Consider the following 22,951-nt stretch of genomic DNA (forward strand, 5'->3'; position numbering starts at 1 on the left):
TGTTGGCATCACAAACCAGCTGTCTGGCTGACTAACCCCCCCAAATTACAAATACAAACTTTTTTTTGTACAAAAACAGGCAAAATGTAACTCGTGGGGCGTAGACCAATACCACTTCAAACATATGAACTATGGTAATGCTGAAACCACTGTAGGAGAGCATTGAGACAGTGTAAACTTGAGATTTGAATTGGTACAGCAATCACAACTGAATTTTATTTGACCACATCCATTAATACAATGGTACAGTTATTAATTACTACAAACAGCCTTTTCATGATGTGAAATTACAAGGATAATGTACAAGTAGTAAGATTCGCCAACTTTAGGTACATTTAAGATGTCTTTGGATAAGCATATGGACATACATGGAATAGTGTAGGTTAGATGGGCTTGAGATCGGTATTACAGGTCGGCACAACATCGAGGGCTGAAGGGCCTGTACTGTGCTGTTATGTTCTATGTAAGTGTTGCAGTGAATACAGCGAAGCAACAATTGTGTTTTCAGAATACTAATTGGTGTTAACAATTGTATATCGGCATTTTGATCCTGAAACTTCCAGTAGATTGAGTTCCACACTCCTTGACTGTATTTGCAGTAGATTTTTCATCTCTCACCTTGCCTCGCCTCTTGTTTAAGGTGGGTGTGTCACACACTAACACCTATTGATTTGTGCTTGGCTGTACATTTAGGCTTTCTCTCCAATTGTGTAACTTTAAATGCTATTTTTGCAGTAGTAATGAAAAGTTTACTTCAGGAACTCAACATTTGCTGTAGTTTCTCCTCGAACTGGCAACTGTGTCTGGATTCCTTTGCACACACAGCTAAACAAATCTGGAAGTAATTCATTGGTTCTGTGCTTCCCAAGGCATACCGTTGAGGACCCCACAAAGATCAATTTTACAAGTCGCTGAACTTAGACTGTGACATTATTAATTTTTTGAGAAAAGCCAAACATTTTTGAGGTGTAATTGACATTTCACTGAGGTACGGCTGAGCAGTTGCCTCAGTGCGGGGAATGAGGTAGGGAAAAACAGGCTTTTCCATCTGAATGCTTCAACTGTGTTGGACTGTTTACCTCGCTTGATGATCTCACCATTGCTGGAGATCACCTTCAGCCTACAGATTGAAACTCCCCTCAAAGGAGGGAATCCTCATCATCGCTAGAATTTGTATATTTATAGGTTGTGTGCTGCTGCTTCGTCACTGAAAATTTCACCATCTTGAATCATTCTGAAAGTCTGTGTTCCATCAAAGTTGGAAAACCAATTATAAATGCACGAGCATGCCCTTGTGTAATTTTCTGGAACCTGCCCCATCTTCCCCTAATGGGCCAAAGGGAATGCGGACAAACAAGCTACAACACTTAAATTACAAGACCCAACAGAAAACTGTTTCTGCTTTTCGACCGTTGTTACTCTATGAACACTATCTCAGACTTGGTACCAGGAGTGATTGGTACTTAATGCATCATAGTTTTTCAGCTGGCGATTTATAGCAAATCTGTCATTTCAATAGATTAACAATTGTTTGTATTGCAAAAATACTACAGTTGAGGTACATTGACTAGTCTAAATCAGACTGCATTTAGTCTTTATGTACGAATTCATATGCATACAAAATGCTAAAGGCTATTGATTTTAGATCAGTATTATATCAACTTTGCAAATATAATGTTATCTAAATCACTTGATTTACTTAACATTAGTCATAACCTTTAATTGCTTTAGCAAGTTTAATCTGAACTCTTACGGAGCATTTCTTCTTGGTAAAGCCAGTGGTTATGGTTTTAATCTTCAGGAAATTCATGTACGTTTTTTGTTTGCAATTCTACCATCTATTGACAGAAGTCATGATCAAGATCAAAGTAATTCCAAGTACCCCTCAGGCTGAAAAGTCAAAATTTTGTATGTGAAACTGAACCCACTCTCCAATAAGCATTTTTATTTAATCAAATCTATTGTTCCATCAAATCTCTATCTTAATGTCACTCCACTTCTGTTTTTGTGCTGTAATCAGAAGAAGCTCAGTTAGCCAATCAAGTCAGTTGGCTTTCTGCAACAGTGATTTTTTAGTTAAACCTTTTCTACAGTCTTGCATTTTCAGAATTTTATTTTTGGTTTTCTTCCAACTCTTTGAAAGCGGCAATTAAATCTGCCTCCACCACCACTACCTATCATTTTTAAATGGGTCTTTGATCATTTCTTGGGTCTTCTCACTAAATTGTGAACAATTTTTGCCTTTTGAGTAATATTTTCTAGATCATGAAACAAATGCAGTTCCTGTTTTGTCATAAATGTGCCAAAATTTAACTTCAGAAGGTTTGCCATTTTCAATTAATTTTAATGTTAACTTTTCACTCCACACTTGTGTGTGGAAGTCTGAAGTTGTAGCCTTTTGGCATTTTGGAAAACTATGTATAAATTTAATCTAAAGCTGAGCAAACATTGGATGTAGGTTGTGTTTTAGGCAAGCCTTATGCATCTTCTAGTCAACTGGGTTACTCCTAAACTCACCTTGGCTGAGGTGGATTGATATTAGTCTTGCTTTTTAGAATGAAAGCTGTTCACTTTGTTTGCTGTGATTACAATTTAACACTTTTTTTTTTTTCCTCCCCAGGTTCCAAACTAATCTAAACACTGATTTTGTAGAACTTTACTTTGGTCTTGTTCTATGCAGTCAATTCAGTTTGTTGTCTGCACTGGCTCTCCAAATTAGAACCGCTCACTACCATTTTGCCTCCTTCCCAATGACCTTGTATACCTTTCCCATTTGTAACTATCTAATTCCCACACAGTTATAAGAAACTACTGAGGGGGACAGTTGAGTTGTAGTGCATCTGGTAGATGGTACACACTTCTGCCAGTATGCATTAGTGAAAATTGTGAATGTTGAAGATGGATAGGTGCCATTCAAGTGAACTGCTTTTGTCCTGGATGGTTTCAAGTTTCTAGAGCATTGTTGGAGGACCACTGATCCAAGCAAGTGAAAAGTATTCATCACATCCTGACATGTGCCATTTGTCAATAGACAACATTGGGGATTCATGAGTTGCTCACCATAATTCGTAGCCTCTGACTTTGATTTGTAGCCATGTTATTTATTGCTGGTCCTATTCCATTTTCAGGTGAATGGCAACTCTCCCAAATGAGTTCATTGGTGGTAATGCCATTGAACATCAAAGGATAATGGTTAGATTCATGTTGGAGGTGGTCAGTGCCTTTCCCTTGTTTTGCTAGGGCTCTGCGGCACATGAACCTGGTAAAATGCTGCCTTGATTTGGAGGCCAATTGCTCATCTCTGCTTGCCTCCCAGAATTAGTGAATTAGTCCATTTGTCCATGTTTGAACCAAGACTCTAGTGAGGTAAGGAGCTGAAAGGTCCTGGCAAAACCCAACAGCACATCAGTTAACGGGCCACTTCTTTGCAAATGGTATTTGCTAGCACTGTTGATGATCTTTACCATTAATTTAATCAAGAATTGGCCAAGTTAAATTTGTCCTCTTTAGCACAGGATTTAACAGCAATTTTCTACACTCTGGGTAGATGTTGTTGCAGTCGTACTGGAAGAGTACAAGGCTTCTGAATATTAACTTAAATCTGAGACCAGACCAGAATTGATTTTAAGAAATAGGTACATACAACAAAGCAGGGTGCCACAAGATGGCTATGTTCAATCTGGTATTTTGTAAAATTTATTAACTCTATCATTGAAGAGAGCACAATTCTAATGGGAGTGTCATGAGTTGATATCTATTTTGAATGGATGAAATGGGTCATTTAAACGGACATATCAATTTATTCAACATTATAACTTGTCCATCCCCAAACTATCTTGTCTTTTCAAACAAAGCAAGATCTGATCAGCTACTTCTAACACATTTCCAGTATTCTTTCTACCTTCCTAGCTACCTCCTTTTTTAAGCTCACTTTATGAATAAGACCATTTGCTTCCTCAAAAACAAATTGCAGAAGAAACTCTGGTCTGGCAGCATCTGTGGAGAAAAAAGAGTTAACGGTTCAAATCCAGTGATACTTTTTTTTTTAAGAACCCTGCCTTCTCAACTTAATTCCCACTGACCTACCCTCCCTGATTCGTGCTGGCTAATCTGTGAACAGTTCCCTCTACTTGGCTACTGTCTGTCGTTTCATGCCCTCCCTTCAAGAAATCTGCATACTCTCCCAAATCTGTTCTCTTCTCCATTTACTCTAATTGTGCATTCCTTAAATTGGCTCCCCCACCCTGCTGATACCACAGCACTGAATTGGTCTCATCAGCTATTCTCTTGAGCAACTGACCTTCCCACGAGTCTTGTCCCTTTTTTCTGTAATTACCTCAAGTGTTAACAGTAGTGGCCATTGTTGTCCAAATGCATTCACTTTAATTCCCCACTAGATCCAGTACGACGACAGTTGGGCTAGAAAGACGAATCATAAATTACCTCTATCCTTCCCCTTTTGACCATAATCTGTATTGGGATAGCTATTGCTGTCAAGACATATTTTTTGAAGGCTTTTAACAGTAGCCAAATTTAAAGGGATAAGACAAGTGTGAATGGAACAAAGCTGCTCATGGCTATGCCGCCTTTTCGGTCCAGTGTCCAGGCCAATTGTAGTGGCACTTTTGTTTTTGGTAACTTCTACTTGGAGCAAGGTCTCTGGTTCTCTAACCTCAGCGATGGATAATTGAATATTTTAAGGCTTAAGTTTTTCTTTGACTGAATCAAGGGTATAATAGACTATAAAGTGTTTTAAAGCAACAGTCAGATCAACTATAACCTTATCGAATGGTATAACAGGCTCAAGGGGTGCCATCTGAAATTGTTTGCTATTGGGTAACACATGAATTAAAATTATACCCGCCATTTTCCTTGTCGGCTTGGAATGTGGTAGGCAATGTTTTACTAACCTCCATGTGCCTATCCAAGAGTTGCTTAAGGTCTCTAATGTATCTGACTCCACTACCACCACCACCACCAGTGCATTCCCCACACCTGCCATTCTGTGTGAAAAATCTACCTCTGACATCTCCCATATACCTTCCTCCAATCACCTTTTTAAAATTATGCTCCCTTGTAATAGTCATTTCCACCCTGGGGGGGATCTCTGACTATCCATTCTATCTATGCCTCTCATCATCTTGTACATCACTATCAAGTCACCGCTCATCCTCTTTGCTCCAATGAAGAAAGCCCTAGCTCCCTCAACCTTCCCTCCTAAAACCTGCCCTCCATTCCAGGCAGCATCCTGGTAAATCTTCTCTGTGCCCTCTCAAGTTGCTACATCTTTCCTATAATGAGGTGACCAGAACTGAACACCATATTCCAAGTGTGGTCTAACCCAGGGTTTTAGAGCTGCACCATAACCTCTCGTCTCTTGAACTCCATTCCCCTGCCAATGATAGCCAACACACCATACACTTTCTTTACAACCCTATCAACTTGGGTGGCAACTTTGAGGGATCTATGGATGTGGACCCCAAGATCCTTCTGTTCCTCTATACTGTCAAGTCATAGTTTGACTCCACCTCACTGTTCTCTCTACAGTGGGCTGGTGTATCAGTCAGTGTCCATTATAGTGACTTGAGTAATTGATCCTTTTGATAAAGTCTGCCAACTGACAGGAAATAAATTTATTTCCTATGTCATGACATGAGTAAAGAACAGCAGGTTAGTGGGAATAAAGTTGAGAAAGCAAGGGTCTTAAAGTGTCACTGGATTTGAACCATTGTTTTCTCTCCACAGGTGCTGCCCAAGCTGAGTTTGAGCGGAAAATACGATACATGTTCTTGTGTAACTATGGTGATGAGCATATTAGTGCAGTCATTGTGTTTATCGTGAACGTGCCAAAAGAATTTTGTGTTGACATGCTGCTGACATAATAGATGTTGCCAGGACTGGAGGGCTTGAGAGATAAGGATAGGCTGGGACTCTTTCCCCCACTGGAGTGTAGAGGATTATGAAATGAGTGTCCATAATAAAGTGAATAACAAAAGCCTTTACCCAAGGGTTGGGAGTTCAAAACTTTTTAAAGTGAGAGGAGAGCAATTTTTAAAAGGGACCGTAGAGTTAACTTTTCAGTGGTTCATATGTGGAATGTTTTGGATAGGCACCTGAATGGAAAGGTTTAGAGGCATACGGGCCCAAATGTAGGAAAATGGGACTAGTTTAGTTTGCAAAAGTTTCATTTGGCATAGACTACTTTAGCTGAAGGCTGTGTTCACAGGCTGTACGACTGTGTGTCACAATGGATGAGAAATTTAGAATACTAGGCTAATAAAGTAAACTAATTTCAAATTTGTCATGTTGCATACAAAAGTTATCAAGTGCTACTAACTGTCTGTCGAGCTCTCTTAAAACCGAGTGTTATGTTGGTTAATACCCTTTATTATATACCTACTTTGCCTACTTTTTTCCTTCTGACAACTGATGTTCAAAGAGAAATGATAAAATGAATCGTATTTGATCCATGTATTTAACCACTTTTGTCCAAAACAATGTCAGAGTTTTCCGAAGTCATGAAAATGTATAACCTGCGTGATATGTCTGGTCCAACTCTTCGATCGACACGTTTTCCTGCTGCGTACACTTTGACCTCTGATAGAAGATTCTGCTTCTCCCACTCTGTGCTGCATTGTCTATAAGCCTTTGAAATGCATAAATGTTGAGGTACAATTGTAAGTCAATCTTTAAGAAGCTTCATTTTTGTCTGCATAAAAGTAAAACATTCAACAAAGCTTTTAACAACTGTTGGGTTATAATTGACTTAACATTGAATGGAAAAGGGATGGTATGAAGTCGAGGTACAAGGGAACTGATGGTTCTTGTGGAACCAAATGCAAAAGGGACATGTCGATTTATTAGGCCAAGCTTAGGAAGATTCAAAAATAAAAACACATTCTCATGATCTTAATGCTTCACTGCACAGTTTTTACCTGACCTGAATAGTTCCCTGGTTTTAGTTTTTGATTTTCCTGCATGTGCAAAATTTTGTGTTGCACTAAAATGTGTGACTGATCATCCATAGATAAAATTGGGTAAGAGGAGTAGAAGTGCTGTGGAGTGGAATTTCTGCAACATGTTTAATGTGAATCGGAATACTTTTTTGTGGTTGCTGGATTTGGTTGTAAGGCTTGAAATTGGTGATTCAAGAGTAAGGCAACAGCAAGGAACACTGACCATTGGGATGTTTTTGATTTCCTAAATATTGACTAGGAGAAACATCAAGATAAAAGTACGTCTCTCAAGAAAGAAGAACTAGTAGAAAATCTTATGTTGCTAAGGAATCTGTTATGTTGGTACAAGTTTAAACTTTAGCCTTCATATAAAAATTTTCATGGGTCGAGAAATACAAATTTTAAAAAATACAACTTCAGACCAGTAACAGAAGAAAATAGAGAATTTTGTGTACACAACCAAAATAACCGGCAGGAACTTTTATCAACAAAAGCATAGTTCAAAGAAACAGATACACCCAAATTGAAGATAAAATAGCAAAAATATAGAAGGCACCTGGAATATGTGATCAGTGATTAGACTTCTGAGAAATGAAATCAGGAAGGGCAGTGTCACTGATTCCAAAAAAGGAATCCAGATCTCTAACAATGCAGCATGGCTAACTTTTCTCAGTGCATTCTTGCTGTAAAAACCCTGAACTGAACTACTGCAATGTTCTCTTGACCACTCTATTGTTTAAATAACAAAACTGCAAGTTTACTAATCCAGGAATTGGGAATGGGAATTGATATCACAGATGGGGAACTCCAAATGCAACAGATTTTAATGCTACTGATGTTTTAATAATGGAAGGATCAAAGCAGTCTATATTGAGACTAATGTTCTACTTTTTGCAAAGACATTGAGAAGCTGCAGGTATTCCTCCAGATGATACAAAGATGTGAGCAAATGTAATCATTCTTCATTTAAGAGAAGAAACCAATCTGACAGGAATACTATCATCCGCTACGTAACGACATTGTAAGCAAGATGCGCTGCTAAAGCTATCGGGGCAATTGAGCGATATGATATAAAAGGAAAATCGATAAGGATCAACCGTGGACATGCCTGAATGGTTGAGTGAACTCGAGGATCTATATTGCCTACTTAATTTTATCAGCTGAGGAGGGTGGGGTTGTCATGATCCTCACTGGCCCAATGAATAAATGGGGTTGGCCTCCTTTGGTCTCTTAATTAGGGTGCAATGGTAGTCCCATTTAGTCGTAGAGTCAGCAACTGGGCTTTGTTTTAACATTTGTGTGCTGTAGTGAGGTTAAAATAAATTTTCTTAGACCTTTGGCATTTGGATGGTTAAAGAGTCAATCTAATCTGGAAAGTTGGATTATTTGCGATGAAAGTAGGAAATGGGATATAGTTTTGGATTGCTCCAGTGAAAAGCTGGTACAGATATTAAGCTTTCTGTAGGTCATACTTGTTTTCACAGGACCTTAAATACCAACTTGCACCCTATCTTCAACTGATGTCCAGTGACTCGCAGAAAATTGAGGTGGTGCATTAGGAAATAGGACATAACTTTTTAGGGGACAAAATAATCAGGGACAGAGAAATTTAGGGGTTCAGTTTTAAAAAGTTTCCCAAGTGTGTGGGCAGGAAAATAAATGTTTGTTATTCTGGTTTACAAATGAAACCCCACAAACCAATTAATCTTGATTATATAGGTGATGGCTTGCAATAGACTATTGTGGTCTGTTTTAGCTGTCTGCCTTTTTTCTGGCAAACCAGAGAGATTATATGACATTTACGTTTGAGCCAGTTGTGCTACTTGAGATTTAGAGGTCATTCAGTTGAATTAAAAGTTGTAGTAAGTTGCAAGGGAATTTTGATCATTGTAAAGAGGGATGACTGGCTGTACAGTATAAATTCTTCACCAGAAGAACAAAGGGCAAAGTTAAGAGATTTTAAGTTTTGGGCACAGCATGCCCTACCACAATTGCTAAATGCAATCAAATCATTGCATTTTAAAAGGAGGCAAATAAATATCCCAAATGAAGGAAAATGTGATCTGGAGGATGGGACTTGAATTTCTGAGAGCTCAGTGGGCTGAACAGTTTGCTTTTTATATTAGAAAATTGTGTTCTACACCACTGCAGAAAAGAAAATCACCATTTTAATGCAATGACTCTGTTCCTATCCTTTGCTTGATGTGTATTTAATTGTAAAAATGGATTTTATTTCTGTTTATTTGTAATGAAAGTACAATCAAACTTCAATTATCATTCCAAACTGGAAAGGACTCAGGATCGTGTCCTTTGTTTTCCCCATCTAGAAATTCCCAAATTTCCCGTTGCCACACATCCATTTTCTGTACACAGCCTTTTTGGACCTCTGACTAATGCATCCTGAAGTGTGACTACTGCCCAGGCCTCCTGGGTCAGAGGAAGAGATGCTGCCATCTGTACTACCTGTCACCCTGGCAGTTTTCACGTCCAGATATTTTTAATCAACTTGTCTGGGCGTGTCTGAAACAGGTGTTACTGGAACTCTACCACGGTCACAAAAGCCTTTAATTGCATGTTCAATAATACTGGAGTTGACTAACCTTGCAATCAATGTAAACAAAAATTGAGTCCCCTCTACCCCACTTGGTTTCTAGTTTTTCATTGGATCGGAAGATTCAAATAGCCTATTCCCTTTTGTTAAAATGCCTCTTCTGTTAGAAAATGAATTTGAGAAATTGAAATGTGTTGTTAAGACCAATGTTTTTCTTATTTATTTTTTCTTCAATGATACTATTTGAGAAATCCCTCTTAGTCTCTTTTTGGTGTAAAGCTAAGATTGGAGTGACTTGAATAATTACCCACTGCACATGCAGCTGGCTGGATTGTGAACCAATATCTGCTTCAAAGCTGTTTTTTTTTCAAAAACAGTTGAAGTTAATTCATGTGGCTAATTGAGATTTCACTGTGAATATCTTGTCAGGATGAGGAATGTAAAATAGAATCAGTGGGGAGAAAGAGGAAAATATTAGCAGGCATGAACAATGAATAACAAATGGCAGAGATCTGATGACTGCCGTTACCCGCAAGAGCAGCTTTGGTGTAGGATAGGCTTGTGCTATAGCCATTGCCACTGGTTGGGTGATCCTGTTCAGCTGCTGAAGCTGTTTTTTCCATAACTTCAGGAGGCCCTTTCCATCCTTATCCACTTTCACACCAGTGGACCACGTCCCATCAGGGCAGAACGAGAAGGTCATTTTCTCTGTCTGCTTTCTAAACAAAATCATTTCCACAAGAGTATCTTGTCAAAAGATGTTGCTGCTTTATTTCAAAAGTTTAAGTTGTTTGTGAACATGCTTTTAAATTTTGCATTTATAATTTCTTAATTGTCTCTAATTGTATAAACTCTTGTGCAGTAGAGTTGATAAAACTGTAAATTGCCACATACTAGGGGGAGGTGAAGGCCTAATGGTCTTATTGTGGACCGTTAATCCTGAGACCCAGATAATGTTCTCGGGACCCAGGTTCAAATCCTGCCTTGGCAGATGGTGGAATTTGAAATGAATAAAATATCTGGAATTAAGAATCTAACAGTGATTGTTAATTGTTGGAAAAACCCATCCGGTTCACTGATCTATTTTTAGGGAAGGAGACTGCCTGCCATCCTCAACTGGTCTGGTCTACATGTGACTCCAGACCCACAGCAATGTGGTTGACTCTGAACTGCCCTCTGGGCAGTTAGGAATGGAAAATCAATGCTTCTGAGCCAGCGATCCTTTGATGAATAAAGAAAAAATAAATAAATACCGTGATCACTTTACACCAACTTGGTCATTGCAAGTCAGAAAAAGATCATCAGGAATTTTGACTAGGTTCTAGATGTCAATGTCAAGGCTAGGGGGAGGGGGGTTAAAATCCATTAATACTGTTGCTTGATCAATGGTTTACTTGTGGATATATATTCCTTCCTAACCACCTTAAAAATGTAATGTAACTAAATTGTGGTTTACATAGAAATTAAGTTTTTAATTTCTTAAATTGCATAAATGTCTTCCTGCATGGTAATACCATCAGACAAGGATTTCTGTTTTTGCAGCACATTTATTTAGCAGGAGTAGGAAAATAATTGAGTTAACACTTTTTAGCAATGGCTTCAACTTGCTCTATTGATATCTGTCCTGCTTCCTTCTGGCATTGAATCAAACATTCTGCAGCAGTATCAACATTTTGTACACTGATTCCAAACTATTGTACCAATCACTTTGAGGAAATCAAAACTTAGCTTTAAATTTGTATCTGATAGGACTGGTTCCTCCCAACTTCCTCTTTTAAGAGAGAAACTGTGTCACTTTCTCTGTACAGCTTTTAGTAAATACCTGCTTAAAGTGAAGTCTCACTTACTTGAAAGGACTTCGGGCGATTGCCTTTGTAAGGGTTGCGATATGATCAGCAAACTGTTGCCAGTTCTCTAAAAACCAAATTGTTGTGTGTGTTTGCAACTGTAACGCCACTTGCACCTGAGCACAAAATAGAAAAAGCTGTAAACCAAATGCTGTAAATCAAACATAACCAGAAATTGCTGAAAAAGCTTAGCAGGTCTGGCAGCATCTGTGGAGAGAAATCAGTTAACATTTCAGGTTGAGTGACCCTTCCTCAGTTCTGTCTTCTGTTCCCAGTTCAGCAATTTCTGTTTTTGGTACAGGAAAATGATGAGCTGGCCAATTGGCTAGACCAAAATGGGCAGAAGTTTGCTGTTCTCGTCTACTAAAACATACCACTTGTATTCTTAACAATGCTCTTTAATTGCATCACCTGAATAAGTGATTCTAACTTATTAGCCATATTACTGATCTCTGACTGACTAGAAACCTCAACCACTTTGTATCATTGCATAATTAATGTGATTTGGTTGTCAGTACTCAGCTTGTGTATTTCTGTATGTTCATTCAGCTTTGCAGATTGAAATGAGAAGTTTTTAGAGGCACTTGATACATGAACATCATCTGTGAGAGAAATATGGTTGTCCAGACTGTTGGTTAAATTCATTAATTCCGTGCACCAAGTGGGAAGTCATGATTTAAGGGGAGTGTGTGATTAGATCTGAGAATTTGTGTGTATTCCAATCCCTTTTCAAATATCATACCCTGCTCATCTAGTGGGGTTTTTTCCTTTTCTGGATGCAGGTGTCACCAGCAAGTGTTCATTCCTGCCTTGCCTGAGAAGATGATAGATGTTCAGAACTTTTTCCTTTCTTGGTTTTGTTTAGGTATTTGCATTTTTTTCTTGCTTTTTTATAACAGTTTGTATATGATGGATCACTTCAGGAAATATTTGAAGTCACTTGTGATACAAACCCAGCAACCACTTTATACAAGTAAGTTGATTTGATACAGATACAGTTCACTACTTGCCTGTACAGAGGCTATTTCTGTCTTGAACTTACACTTTTATTTGTAATGCAATTACAACCTGTTCCTTGTTTTAAATCTATTTATCTAATGTCTTTAAAATATAGGTTATCTGATCTCTGACAAATCATAAGCATGTTGAAATGGAATTTTGTTACTAAATGTCACTTTTTGAATAGAAGGTGACCATTATATCGTATTTGAATTGACTTTTTATAGTGAGGGGCTACATTCAAATGATCAAACCCTAAGGTGTATGAATAAATACAAGGGAAGCAATTGTTGTGAGGGCTTGAAGCCGTATTTTCAGGATTTGATTTTTTTTTTGAAGGGAGGGGTGGGGGGAGAAAGATGCTTAGCTTCGAGCAAAGACTATCTGCTTAAATGCTTCATGTGCACCTTTTTAACTAACTAACCAACTAGCTCACGACTCAGCATCTTAAGCATTCCACCTATCTTCTCCTCTATCCATCTTTGATCTGCCTTCTTCCTCCCCCCCCCCCCCCCCCCCCCACCATTTATTTCAGAACCCTCTCCCCATCCCTCTTTTCTGATGAAGGGTCTATGCCCAAAATGGCAGCTTTCCTGCTCCTCGGCCTGCTGTGTTCATCCAGCTCCACGCTTTGCAGATGCTGGAGAATCCGAGATAACAGTCCCCATTATCTCTACAATCTTAAGCAATCAATTTGGACAAGTTATGACCCACTTTGTCAGGAAAAGTAGGATGATTACCCCTTGCCATAAACCCAGTGCAAGCACCTAATGTAACAATTTATCATGCAAAGGGTGTGTTTGGTGTGGTCCATGTCTCTGGTCAAAAGGTTCTCTAACTGCAAATCCATATGCTTGTCCTAAACATGATTAGGATTTCTCTCTACCTGGCTCATTTTGATAGGGTTCCAGACTCCCACTGCCCTGTGGGTGGGGGAAACATCACTCATGTTCCTCCACTTGCTTTTTTTTCTCCCCCCCCCCCCCCCCCACTTTTTTTTGCATTTTTTAAAAAACTATGCTCCTGGTTTTTAAATTCCCCCCCCCCCCCCCCCTACAGTTCTTACACATGGAAAGAGTTTACAATTTGTGACACTTTTTTTTCCCTGAATCCTTTCATGTAATATCATTCCTTTTTTAATGTAGTAATGATGATGCTTAGTTCTACAGCTATAGTGTTATAGCTGAAACCAAACCATGGTCTAAATTAATGTGATGACTTCCTGCTGTCTTACCACATTTTGTTGCTCAAAGGAAGGTATCTAACTTACTGATCAGATGAACTGCTGAGGATGTTTAAGGCTCTGAGCAGACCATATCTGGAACATCATAAGCTGTTTTGGATCCTGTATCTAAGGAAGGATGTGCTGACCTTGGAGGGATTCCAGAGAAGATTCACTAGAACAAGCCTGGGGATGAAGGGCTTATGAGGAGCAGTTGGTTCTGGATCTGTACTTGAAGTTTAGGAGGGTGAGGTGGGATCTGATTTGAAATTTACAGAATACTAAGAGGCCTGGATAGACTGGATGTAGAGAAAATGTTCCAGTAGTAGGAGACAGTAGGACCTGAGGGGACAAGCTCTGAAGGAATAATGCTTTAGAATAGAAATGAGGAATTTCTTCAGCCAGATGGTGGTGAATCTGTGCAATTCATTGCTGCAGAAGGCTGTGGAAGCCAAGTCATTGAGTGTATTTTAAGACTGAGCTAAGTTCTTGATTAGTATGGGGATCAAAGATTACGGGGAAATGGCAGGAGAATGGGGCTGAGAAACATACCAGCCAAGATCAAATGATGGAGCAGACTTGATTTGCCAAATGGCCTAATTCTGTTCCTATAATCTCATGATCTTTAGCAAGACTGTTAAAAATTACATTTTCGGTAACTACAGACCTACGCTCCAAGCTACCACCTTGTCTGTCGATGACTGTGACTGTGTTTTTATGTACTGCATTATCTACCCATCCCTAAATGCACTGCCTCTGGTTTTTAGCAGTGAAGAACTTTTATTTGCTCATGGATGAACACAGTCAAATGTAAAATGCAAATACAGACCTCATCCAAATCTGCACAAGTCAATCCAAGCTCCCTGCTGACCCAAGACTCTGAGTCTTCAACCTGATCGTTTTCTGAATTCTTCGGTCGTTTCACAGGACTGTAAAGCCCTTTTTCCCTAAATTTAATAACAGTTACTCTTCAGTGAGGTATTAAAGTAGTGCACACATTCCCAACCTAACAGAATGGGTTACAGCATCATAAAATGCCACTGTTTCAAAATAAAATTGAGTCTTCAAATAATAGCGTACAAAGGATTTCTTCAGCAATGAGTGTCTTGGCTCTGTAATGTGAGGATAGTTTTCAAAGCAGAAGATTTTACAACCCTTATGTTTCTCTTGCAAATCAACTTTTTATCCACTTTCTCACTAAAATTGGGTATGGTTTCCAAAATATGGGTGGATCACTTAACCATGGAACAAAAGCAGAAATTGCTTGAGCAACTCTGCTTTTCTCTCCACAGATTCGGAGAGATATGCAGAGTTAACATTTAAGCATGAAGCTTGTCACAGCTGCAAATGAACCCCCCCCCCCCCCCCCCACTCTGCCATCCAACAGTCCAAGGTGAAATCTGCAATCAAACTCTTAATTCCTCCTCCTGCCATAGTCTTCGGCCATTACACCCAAATGTGTTGCTTTCACTCAGCATAAGATATGGAATAAATCTTTGGGCCTTTCTGATATTTTTGAGCTTGCTTGCATTTACATCCTTAAACTTCGGTGTTGCTGGAACAGAAGAAAGAGAATTGGATTCCATGACATGACGAGTGAAATGTAAAGAGAAAACTAACGTTGCTGTGATTTGAGCATGTTTTAATAGCAATGTAATGGAAGTTCTTCATATTGGCTTAAAACTGATCTGTAACAGTCACTATAGAGTACAATCTCTCAAACTTTTCAAATATCCATTAAAATAATAGAAGCTTGATGGTTCAAGCTTGCAACTGGAAAGTCTCCATTGTACAGAGAGGCATTGTTCAAGGATAACTATATAAAAGTATCCTCTTTAATATATGTGAAATGGAGCACAAGCCAAACTTCAGCTGAAATCATGTCACTGACGTACTTTCAACAAAGCAGTTTTCAATTTCTGAAATATTTATTCTGTTTCAGTTGGCAGTTTGGAATATGTGTGCTGTACTTGGCAGTATATCAACAAAATTGCAAGTTTAGTCCACAGATACCTTGTGTAAGTATCCAGTCCAATGACAGCTAATGTGGCTGCTCTGTGAGATTGCTTGTCCAGAACTCTCATTATAAAGCTATCAAACGTTTCGCAAATGTTTTCTGTGAAAATGCCCTTCATTTTCTGACAAAGGAAGAAGAAATTATTTTACAGCAGATTGAAACAAATATTTCAAATATTTGTGGTGTTGTTGTAGATGGTGGTAAGTATTTTAATGCTTAAGTTGCCAAAAGAATGAAATGGTGTACCAGCTTTTACGAGCTTTGTTTTAAACTTCGGTTTTGTTTTTGAGACCTTCGGTCTCCTCCACAATACAAGTAAATGTGCAACTTCACCTGATTTATAAATTCAGGTCTGTTTTAAGCAGGAAGTACTTGTCACTCAGTGGAATATGACCATGAGGTTTCTACAATCCAAATCATTCTGGAAGCTTATTTAATCCAAACTTTTCTCAAGGACTGAAATTTCTAATAGCCAATGTCTGGGTTCAACCTCCAATAGTAGAATTTTGAAACCAACTTGTTGCTTTTGAGTTATTAATAGAGGCCATTACACTTTTATAATCTCCAGCATCTGAGGCAAAGGGAAAAGTAGGTTCTTAGTAAGTGGTGTCAATTTTGTTTGTCTCTTTCCGGATGTGCAATGTTTGTGATAAATTAAGTCTTTTAATTAACACTACTTTGATTTCATGGCACTTGACTGACTTCCAGACCACTGTATAAACAAACCAGAAAGTAAGCTGCCATCATAAGTTCATAAACTGAGTGTCAGGGAGCAGAGATGGAAACAATGGGATCTGAGGCATTGGCTCATTGGCGTGAGTGCTATAAAAAGAATGGAAGGGCTAATTTTTCAGCTGAAGTGCTTCACTGATGTGATTAACTGTAAAGTGTACCACGCAAAACTATGCTCCCTTTTAATCCCACAGCTATATCTGTCAAATTAAGCCATAAAATCAGAACATTTTCCCTTTTCTTGCTCCACTCTGGTTTCATTATGTGCAAGGCATTTCTTTAATTTTATGATCAGTTGTTCGCATGCAATAAAGAGACAAACTCTGGTTTGAATTATTTAGAGAAGGAAGTAAGAAGGGAATCCAACTGGGTGGCAGGGGGGAGAGATGGAAAATCTACAGTTCGATAGCTCCCCAAGCAGGAATAATTCAGGCACTTTGGTAAAGTTCAGTGTTTAAAGGAGTAATGCAGTGCATGGCATGGTGGCACAGTGACAGTAATTAGCACTGCAGCCTCACATCACCAAGTACCTGGGCTCAGTTCCAGCCTCTGGCAATTGTCTATATGAAGTCTGCACGTGCTCCTGTGTCAGCACAGGTTTCCACTGGGTACTCTGGTTTGCTCACGGTCCAGAGATGTGGAGGTTAGGTGGATTGGCCATGCTAACTAGCCCTCACATCCCTGAATGTGGATTGGCCATGGGAAATACAGGGTTACAGGGATGGGGGTGTGGGATCCTTGGTGGGATGCTCTTTGGAGGGACTGTGTGGGCTTGATGGGCTGAATGGCCTGCTTCCACACTGTAGGAATTCTGTCAATGTGCAATTATACCTTAAGCTACTGTTTGGATACAATAATGTATTGCATCTCAGTTGTGCTAAATAAAGTTTAATCCCTGGGTCCAATACATGTAAACATTAAGTCACTGGTTATCAGGTTTTATCAGAAACTAATAGTGGAGTGGGTGGAGAAGCGAATGGAGATTGTTCACTTGAAAGATGAACAGACATCAGAACAAGAGGAAATAAATCAGTTAAGCATTTAGTTCAGAGGGAATGGTGATAGGAAAGAGCAGGTAAAGGAGAAAGCATGTGACTGCACTGAGGGAACTGGGGGGAACCACTTGGGAATACAATCATTGCTGGTACCTTCCCCCAGCGCGCACTGCCATATTACACAGTACTTCCCAGCAGCAAGGAAAGAGGGCAACAGAAAAAGAATGAAGAAAGTAGAAACAGGTGAGCAGAGAGAGTATGTGCTAAAAATAGGTCTGGCAACATCTGTGGAAAAGAAACGTGTTAATGTTTCAAAACGTTTGAAATACATTCTCAAACATTCAGTGCAATGCTGCAGGTGAGGAATTGATTACCTACTTGATTGTGCAAAACTCAAATTGATATAAAGACATTTTGATCTATCTTTTCATTCTGCACTCATCTAGACAGTTTGCCAAAAAAATTCCCTTTTATGTTGATTCATATTTTCTAGTGAATTGTCCTGTGAATGTAAGATTAAAAAGCTTTGACCAAATGTAATTTTTAGTGATTAGTCATTTTATTGAAAATGTAATGTTCTTTCTGCTGATGTCCATGACCATTTTACTGTCTGATCAGTGTATTTGTGCAACTTTTTGCTTTTGAAAGAATTTTAACATCTAGCTTGGACTCCAAGAAAACAGTGTGGTGCTAGAGGAACGCAGCAGGCCAGGCAGTATCAGAGGAGCAGGAAAGCTGACGGTTTGGGTCGGGACCCTTCTTCAGAAATCTGATTTCTGAAGAAAGGTCCTGACCGAAAACGCCAGCTTTCCTGCTCCTCTGATACTGCCTGGCCTGCTATGTTCCTCTAGCTCCATACTGTTATTGCTGACTCCAGTATCTGCATTTCTTACTACCTCCCAGCTTGGACTCAAGTTGCTTTTCTACTTTTTGATAAAGTAGGTTTAAGTACAATACTGTACTATAGTGATTTATACTCATGATATAACGGAAATCTTCTAATGTAAAACACTTCTATGCCGCTAACTACAATTGGTTAAATATCTAAACATTGCTTTTTTACCTGTTTATGTGACCAGACCATCCTGAGAAAGTGATTTGGTGAAAGCAGCACCAAAACTTGATTCTCTTCCTTCGATTTGTACATATTTTTAGTCTGTAAGCACAAATCACTTGTTACTATATACACACCAATTGAAATCTAATTACTGTTTTGAAAAATGCCATAATGGTTGGCTGATTACAGGGAAGACCCTGGCTAAATACTCTACAGCTTTCCTCAGCTGCAGGAACGTGACAACTCCAGAAAGTTAGGAAAAAGAACTAAACTGTGCTAGATTGCAACAGTACTTACTGATTTGAAGGCTGCCCAAAAAAGAGACTACAAAAACAACCTACTAAATTTGTCCTACTTTTGGTACAGTTCAGCCTGGCATTCATTATTGTTTAAACATCGTTGCTTTATCAAATGAGGGAATTCTCCAAAAATCACCCAATAATGGAACATTTTGGAACTGCAGGCTACCTGTAAACTGTCTCAAACATGAGTAATATCTGTGCCCAGGCAGCTAATATTTTGGGGGCTGAAATTTGCCTGAATGCCCTTTTTTTTTGGGGAGTACAGTTGGATATAAAAAGCAGCAAGATGGCTTAGTCCCGCCAAGCTGCAGTAACCATCGCGGTAAGGTGCTTCAGTATAGATGTATTTGAAATCCTACTTGGACAAGATATGTACCCTACAATGGTTAAATAGCCCAGAAAGCCAGCCAATCATAGAGCAGAACAATGTTTGTGTTATAAAGACAGGCTGGGACTCTTTCACTGGAGTGTAGGAGATCAAAAGGTGACTTTTTTTATAGAGGCTTCCAAAATGACCATAGTTGTCTTCCCCCTAGGATGGGTGATTTCAAGAGCAGGGAGAATTTTTAGTTAGGTGAGAAGATAGAGTTTTTAAAAACTGAGGCAAATGTTTTACATTTTCATGTGGAATGAACTTCCTGAAGGAAGTGGTGGATGTGGACACAGTTAAACTGTCTAAGTGTTGTAAGTACATGAATAGGAAAGGTTTGGAAGGATATGGGCTCGAAGCAGGCATGTGGACTAGTTTAGTTTCATAACAACATGTTTGGTATAGGTCGGTTGGATGGAAGGAGTGGCTCAGTGGTTAGCAGGGACCAAGGTTCGATTCTACCCACTGGCAACTGTGAGGAGTTTGCACATTGTTCCCATGTCTGCATGGGTTTCCTTCGGGTGCGTCAGTTTCTTCCCACAATTCAAAGATGTGCAGGTTAGGTGGACTAGCCATGCTAAATTGTCCATAATGTAAAAGTTAGTTGGATTAACCATGGGAAATGCAGGGTTATAGGGATACAGTAAGTGGGATGCACTCTGGATAGTTGGTGTGGACTTATTGGGCTGAATGGCCTGTTTCCACAGTGATTCTATGATTTCTGTGCTGTATGAGTTAGAGGGAAGAAGTGAGAGGTGGATGAGTCCTTTTTCGTGTTTAGTTCTTTTTCTAACTTTCTGGAGTTGTCACGTTCCTGCAGCTGAGGAAAGCTGTAGAGTATTTAGCCAGGGTCTTCCCTGTAATCAGCCAACCATTATGGCATTTTTCAAAACGGTAATTAGATTTCAAAAATATTTTGAGATTTTATTTGTTTAAAGGAGCTACAATAGATGACTTCAAGGGTGCAGCAAATATTCCCTTTGCTGTGCAGGACACCAAGCATATTAAAGTTCACTTAAGTTTTTAGTCTGAATTAACAGCTACAATACAGCCCTGTGGTAAGGTTCATTTCTTTAGAGAAATTTTAAATGGATGAACGTTGGGAATAAAGAAGAAAATGGCATAACTATGAAATGATAGAAACACCAATCAGCACTCTGAAGATGGTCACTCTCTATATTCACTTGAACAAGTTATTTGGAATGTCCTAGCTGATGGATAATAATTAGCAGTAAGGAAAAAAAAATTCTGCACTTTTTTTAATCCAAAAGCTTTTCATTCAATCACTTACAATAGTAATCATAATTCAACAGGTAAGTATATTTTGTGTCTAATTTACAGTTCAGTTGCTGTTTGAGAGGCATTGCAGACTATCAGATAATCAGTTTATTTTTATCAGGTTTGGTTGAGAGAATTATTAGCCAAGACAATGCCAACTCAGGTTTTGTGTACGAATATATTTTTTTTGGGGGGGGGGGGGGAATTGTGTCCCTTTTTCCCTAAGGTGTCTTGTGTCCCTTTTTCCCTAAGGTGTCTTGTGTCCCTTTTTCCCTAAGGTGTCTTGTATGTTGAGTCAAATTGACTACAAATGTCTATTGTCAGCACTGAAGTCCGGTAACAGTGACAGTAAAATGAAAAGTACTTTTTGGAAAGATGGGTTAACTCAGATAAGAGTTATCATCTTACCTCGGCAGGCAGGTCACTTAACGTGACTGCAGGAAGTTCTCTTCTCCAGGTGATAGTTGAAGGAACTGATTGAGCTTCAACACTATATTCTGATTCTAGTGTGTTGAGAACGTCAAGCAGAACAAATGCGCTAGCATCTTCCAGTATTGCTGGGGGCAATGGAGAGGGAGGGCGAGGAGAAAGAGCAGGGAGTTTGTGGGAAAGAGAAACAGTAGATAATTCAAGTTTCATCAGCATGATGTGTACTCCTCTTCTCCCTCCTCTCCCTCTGTTTAATATCAGTTAGAAAACCATTGAGCTAGCAAGAACTGAAGAAGGGTCCTGGCCTGCTGTGTTCTTACAGCTCCATTCTGTTATTTAAAAACTATTGTTACTTTGTGTGCAATTTAAAAGAAATAACAGAAACGTCAGACCCAGGAGTAGGCCATTTGGCCCTTCAAGCCCACTTCCGTTCACTAAGATCAGGGCTGCTCTTTTCCTGGCCTCAGCTCCACTTAACCACCCTCTTGCCATAACCCTTAATTTTTTGGACAGTAAAAGAATTATCAATCGTAGCTTTTAAAAACATTCAGTGAGGAAGCCTCAACTACTTCACTGGGCCAGCAATTCCACAGATCCACAACTCTTCCTGTGCAGAAGTTCCTCCTCAATTCAGTCTTAAATCTGCTTTCCCCTTACTTGTGAGGCTATGGTACTTACAAAAATGTCATACTTCCCCTTGTGTTTGTATGCCAGTGATCAGCCTGGAGCAAGTTAATAGCAGGCACAACAGGGGTTCTTAGGGTACAGCAGTAGGTAGAGTACTTACCTCTGAGCCAGGAGGTCTGCCTTTCCAGTCCTCCTTGCTTCAAAGGTGACCTCTAGCATAGCACTGAATGCTGTTGAATGGATTTTGCTAATGTTTATCCTGCTTTGTGAACCACCTGTGCAACTTTCACATTGTATGCCAAGTTCTGAGTACCTGCCTACGTCCTTGTTTCCTATGATTAGTCTGCAAAGCTTTTCACTGTACTTGAGGTACATGTGAGTACAAAAAAAAGTCAAATCAGGAGAAAAAAACATCTTCCTCTCCCCTCCCCCTATCCCCATCTTTTCCCATACCTTATTTACCTGCCCTCCACCTCCCCCGACACACTGGGTGATTTAGCATGGCCCATACGCCTCACCTGGGCTGCACAGGTAGAACAGGCAAACTCCACACAGTCACACGAGGCTGGAATCGAACCAGGTCCCTGGTGCTCTGGAGCAGCAGGGCTAACTACTGAGTAACTCTGAACAGTTTGACTTCACAAATAGCGCGGGGAGCTATACAGGATGTCTGGCAGCGTAGTGGTAGTATCCCTACCTCTGAGGCCGGTGACCCAGGTTCAAGTCCCACTTGCTCCAGAGTTGAGCTGTAGCATCTCTAAACAGGTTGATGCAGAAATACCGTTACAGGATCAGTTAGAGATGTACACGGGGAGCTCTCGGTACGGAGCAGCTCAGAGAGATTCTCACCTGGATCTACACACACCCTCATGTATTTCACACACTCATCCGGCCGAATGTATTTCAGGGCGATATCGTCTGTCTCCAGCAGCAGCATCTCGCTGCCCCTCTCCAGGCTCCAGCTGGCCGCCTGTACCCTCTCCTCCTCGGGGTAGCGGCGCTGCCTATTACCGGGGCCGCCCGAGGTGCCTTCCCCGGCGGCGGCCTCTGAGCGGCGTCTCCTCGCCTCCCGGTCACCGTCTGTGCCTGGCATCGGGCTGGCCGCCGGCACGGCCCCCCAGCAGGAAGGGCCCACGGACGGGTACATTATTCAGACACCCACACCGTGCCCCCCCCCCCCACACACACACACACCGCCGCAGCTCACAGTCTCCCCCCTTCCACTCCCCCAACCCACAGCTTACAGTCCCCCCACTCACCCAACCCCACCGCTCACAGTCCCCCCACTCACCCAACCCGCAGCTCACAGTGTCTCCCCTCCCACAGCTCACAGTCTCCCCCCCACCATTCCCCCACTCCCACAGTTCACAATCTCCCCCTCCCACTCCCCGAACCCACAGCTCACAGTCTTCCTCCCCCAACCCACAGCTCACAGTCTCCCCCCCCACCAATCCCACAGGTCACAATCTTCTCCCCCGATCCCACAGCTCATGGACTTCCGCCAACCCACAGTTCACGGTCTTCCACCCCACTCCCCCCAACCCACAGCTCACGGTCTTCCACTCCGCC

General features: G+C 40.3%; 1 protein-coding gene across 4 annotated transcripts; it reads right to left on the reverse strand.

The window, feature by feature from the left end:
• Positions 1–198: 198 nt before the first annotated feature.
• On the reverse strand, positions 199–22,528 carry LOC125462518 (probable crossover junction endonuclease EME2). Of its 4 annotated transcripts, XM_048552632.2 has the most exons (9): positions 22,232–22,528; positions 20,735–20,883; positions 18,383–18,475; positions 15,589–15,713; positions 14,405–14,522; positions 11,355–11,470; positions 10,037–10,226; positions 6,534–6,646; positions 199–3,996 (listed from the first exon to the last, which is right to left on the reverse strand). In XM_048552632.2, the coding sequence occupies exons 1-9, from the start codon at positions 22,473–22,475 to the stop codon at positions 3,957–3,959; spliced, it is 1,188 nt and encodes a 395-aa protein (XP_048408589.2). In that variant the 5' UTR covers positions 22,476–22,528; the 3' UTR covers positions 199–3,956. The 4 variants fall into 4 exon arrangements, with proteins under 4 accessions (XP_048408589.2, XP_059510106.1, XP_059510103.1 ...); XM_059654123.1 differs by lacking the exon at positions 10,037–10,226; XM_059654120.1 differs by having other exon boundaries at positions 3,875–6,646.
• Positions 22,529–22,951: the final 423 nt, after the last annotated feature.

This window comes from Stegostoma tigrinum, chromosome 23, assembly GCF_030684315.1.
Source record: "Stegostoma tigrinum isolate sSteTig4 chromosome 23, sSteTig4.hap1, whole genome shotgun sequence".
Lineage (NCBI taxonomy): Eukaryota > Metazoa > Chordata > Chondrichthyes > Orectolobiformes > Stegostomatidae > Stegostoma > Stegostoma tigrinum.

Bases quoted from the DNA above. Each gene is read 5' to 3' on its own strand.
- LOC125462518 (XM_059654120.1), bottom strand. From the start codon at position 22,475: ATGCCAGGCACAGACGGTGACCGGGAGGCGAGGAGACGCCGCTCAGAG. The intron at 20,884-22,231 runs GTGAGAATCTCT...CATTGCCCCCAG, and splicing joins GAGGGTGTGTGTAGATCCAG to CAATACTGGAAGATGCTAGC. The intron at 15,714-18,382 runs GTAAAAAAGCAA...TTCCTTTGTCAG, and splicing joins TGGTCTGGTCACATAAACAG to AAAATGAAGGGCATTTTCAC.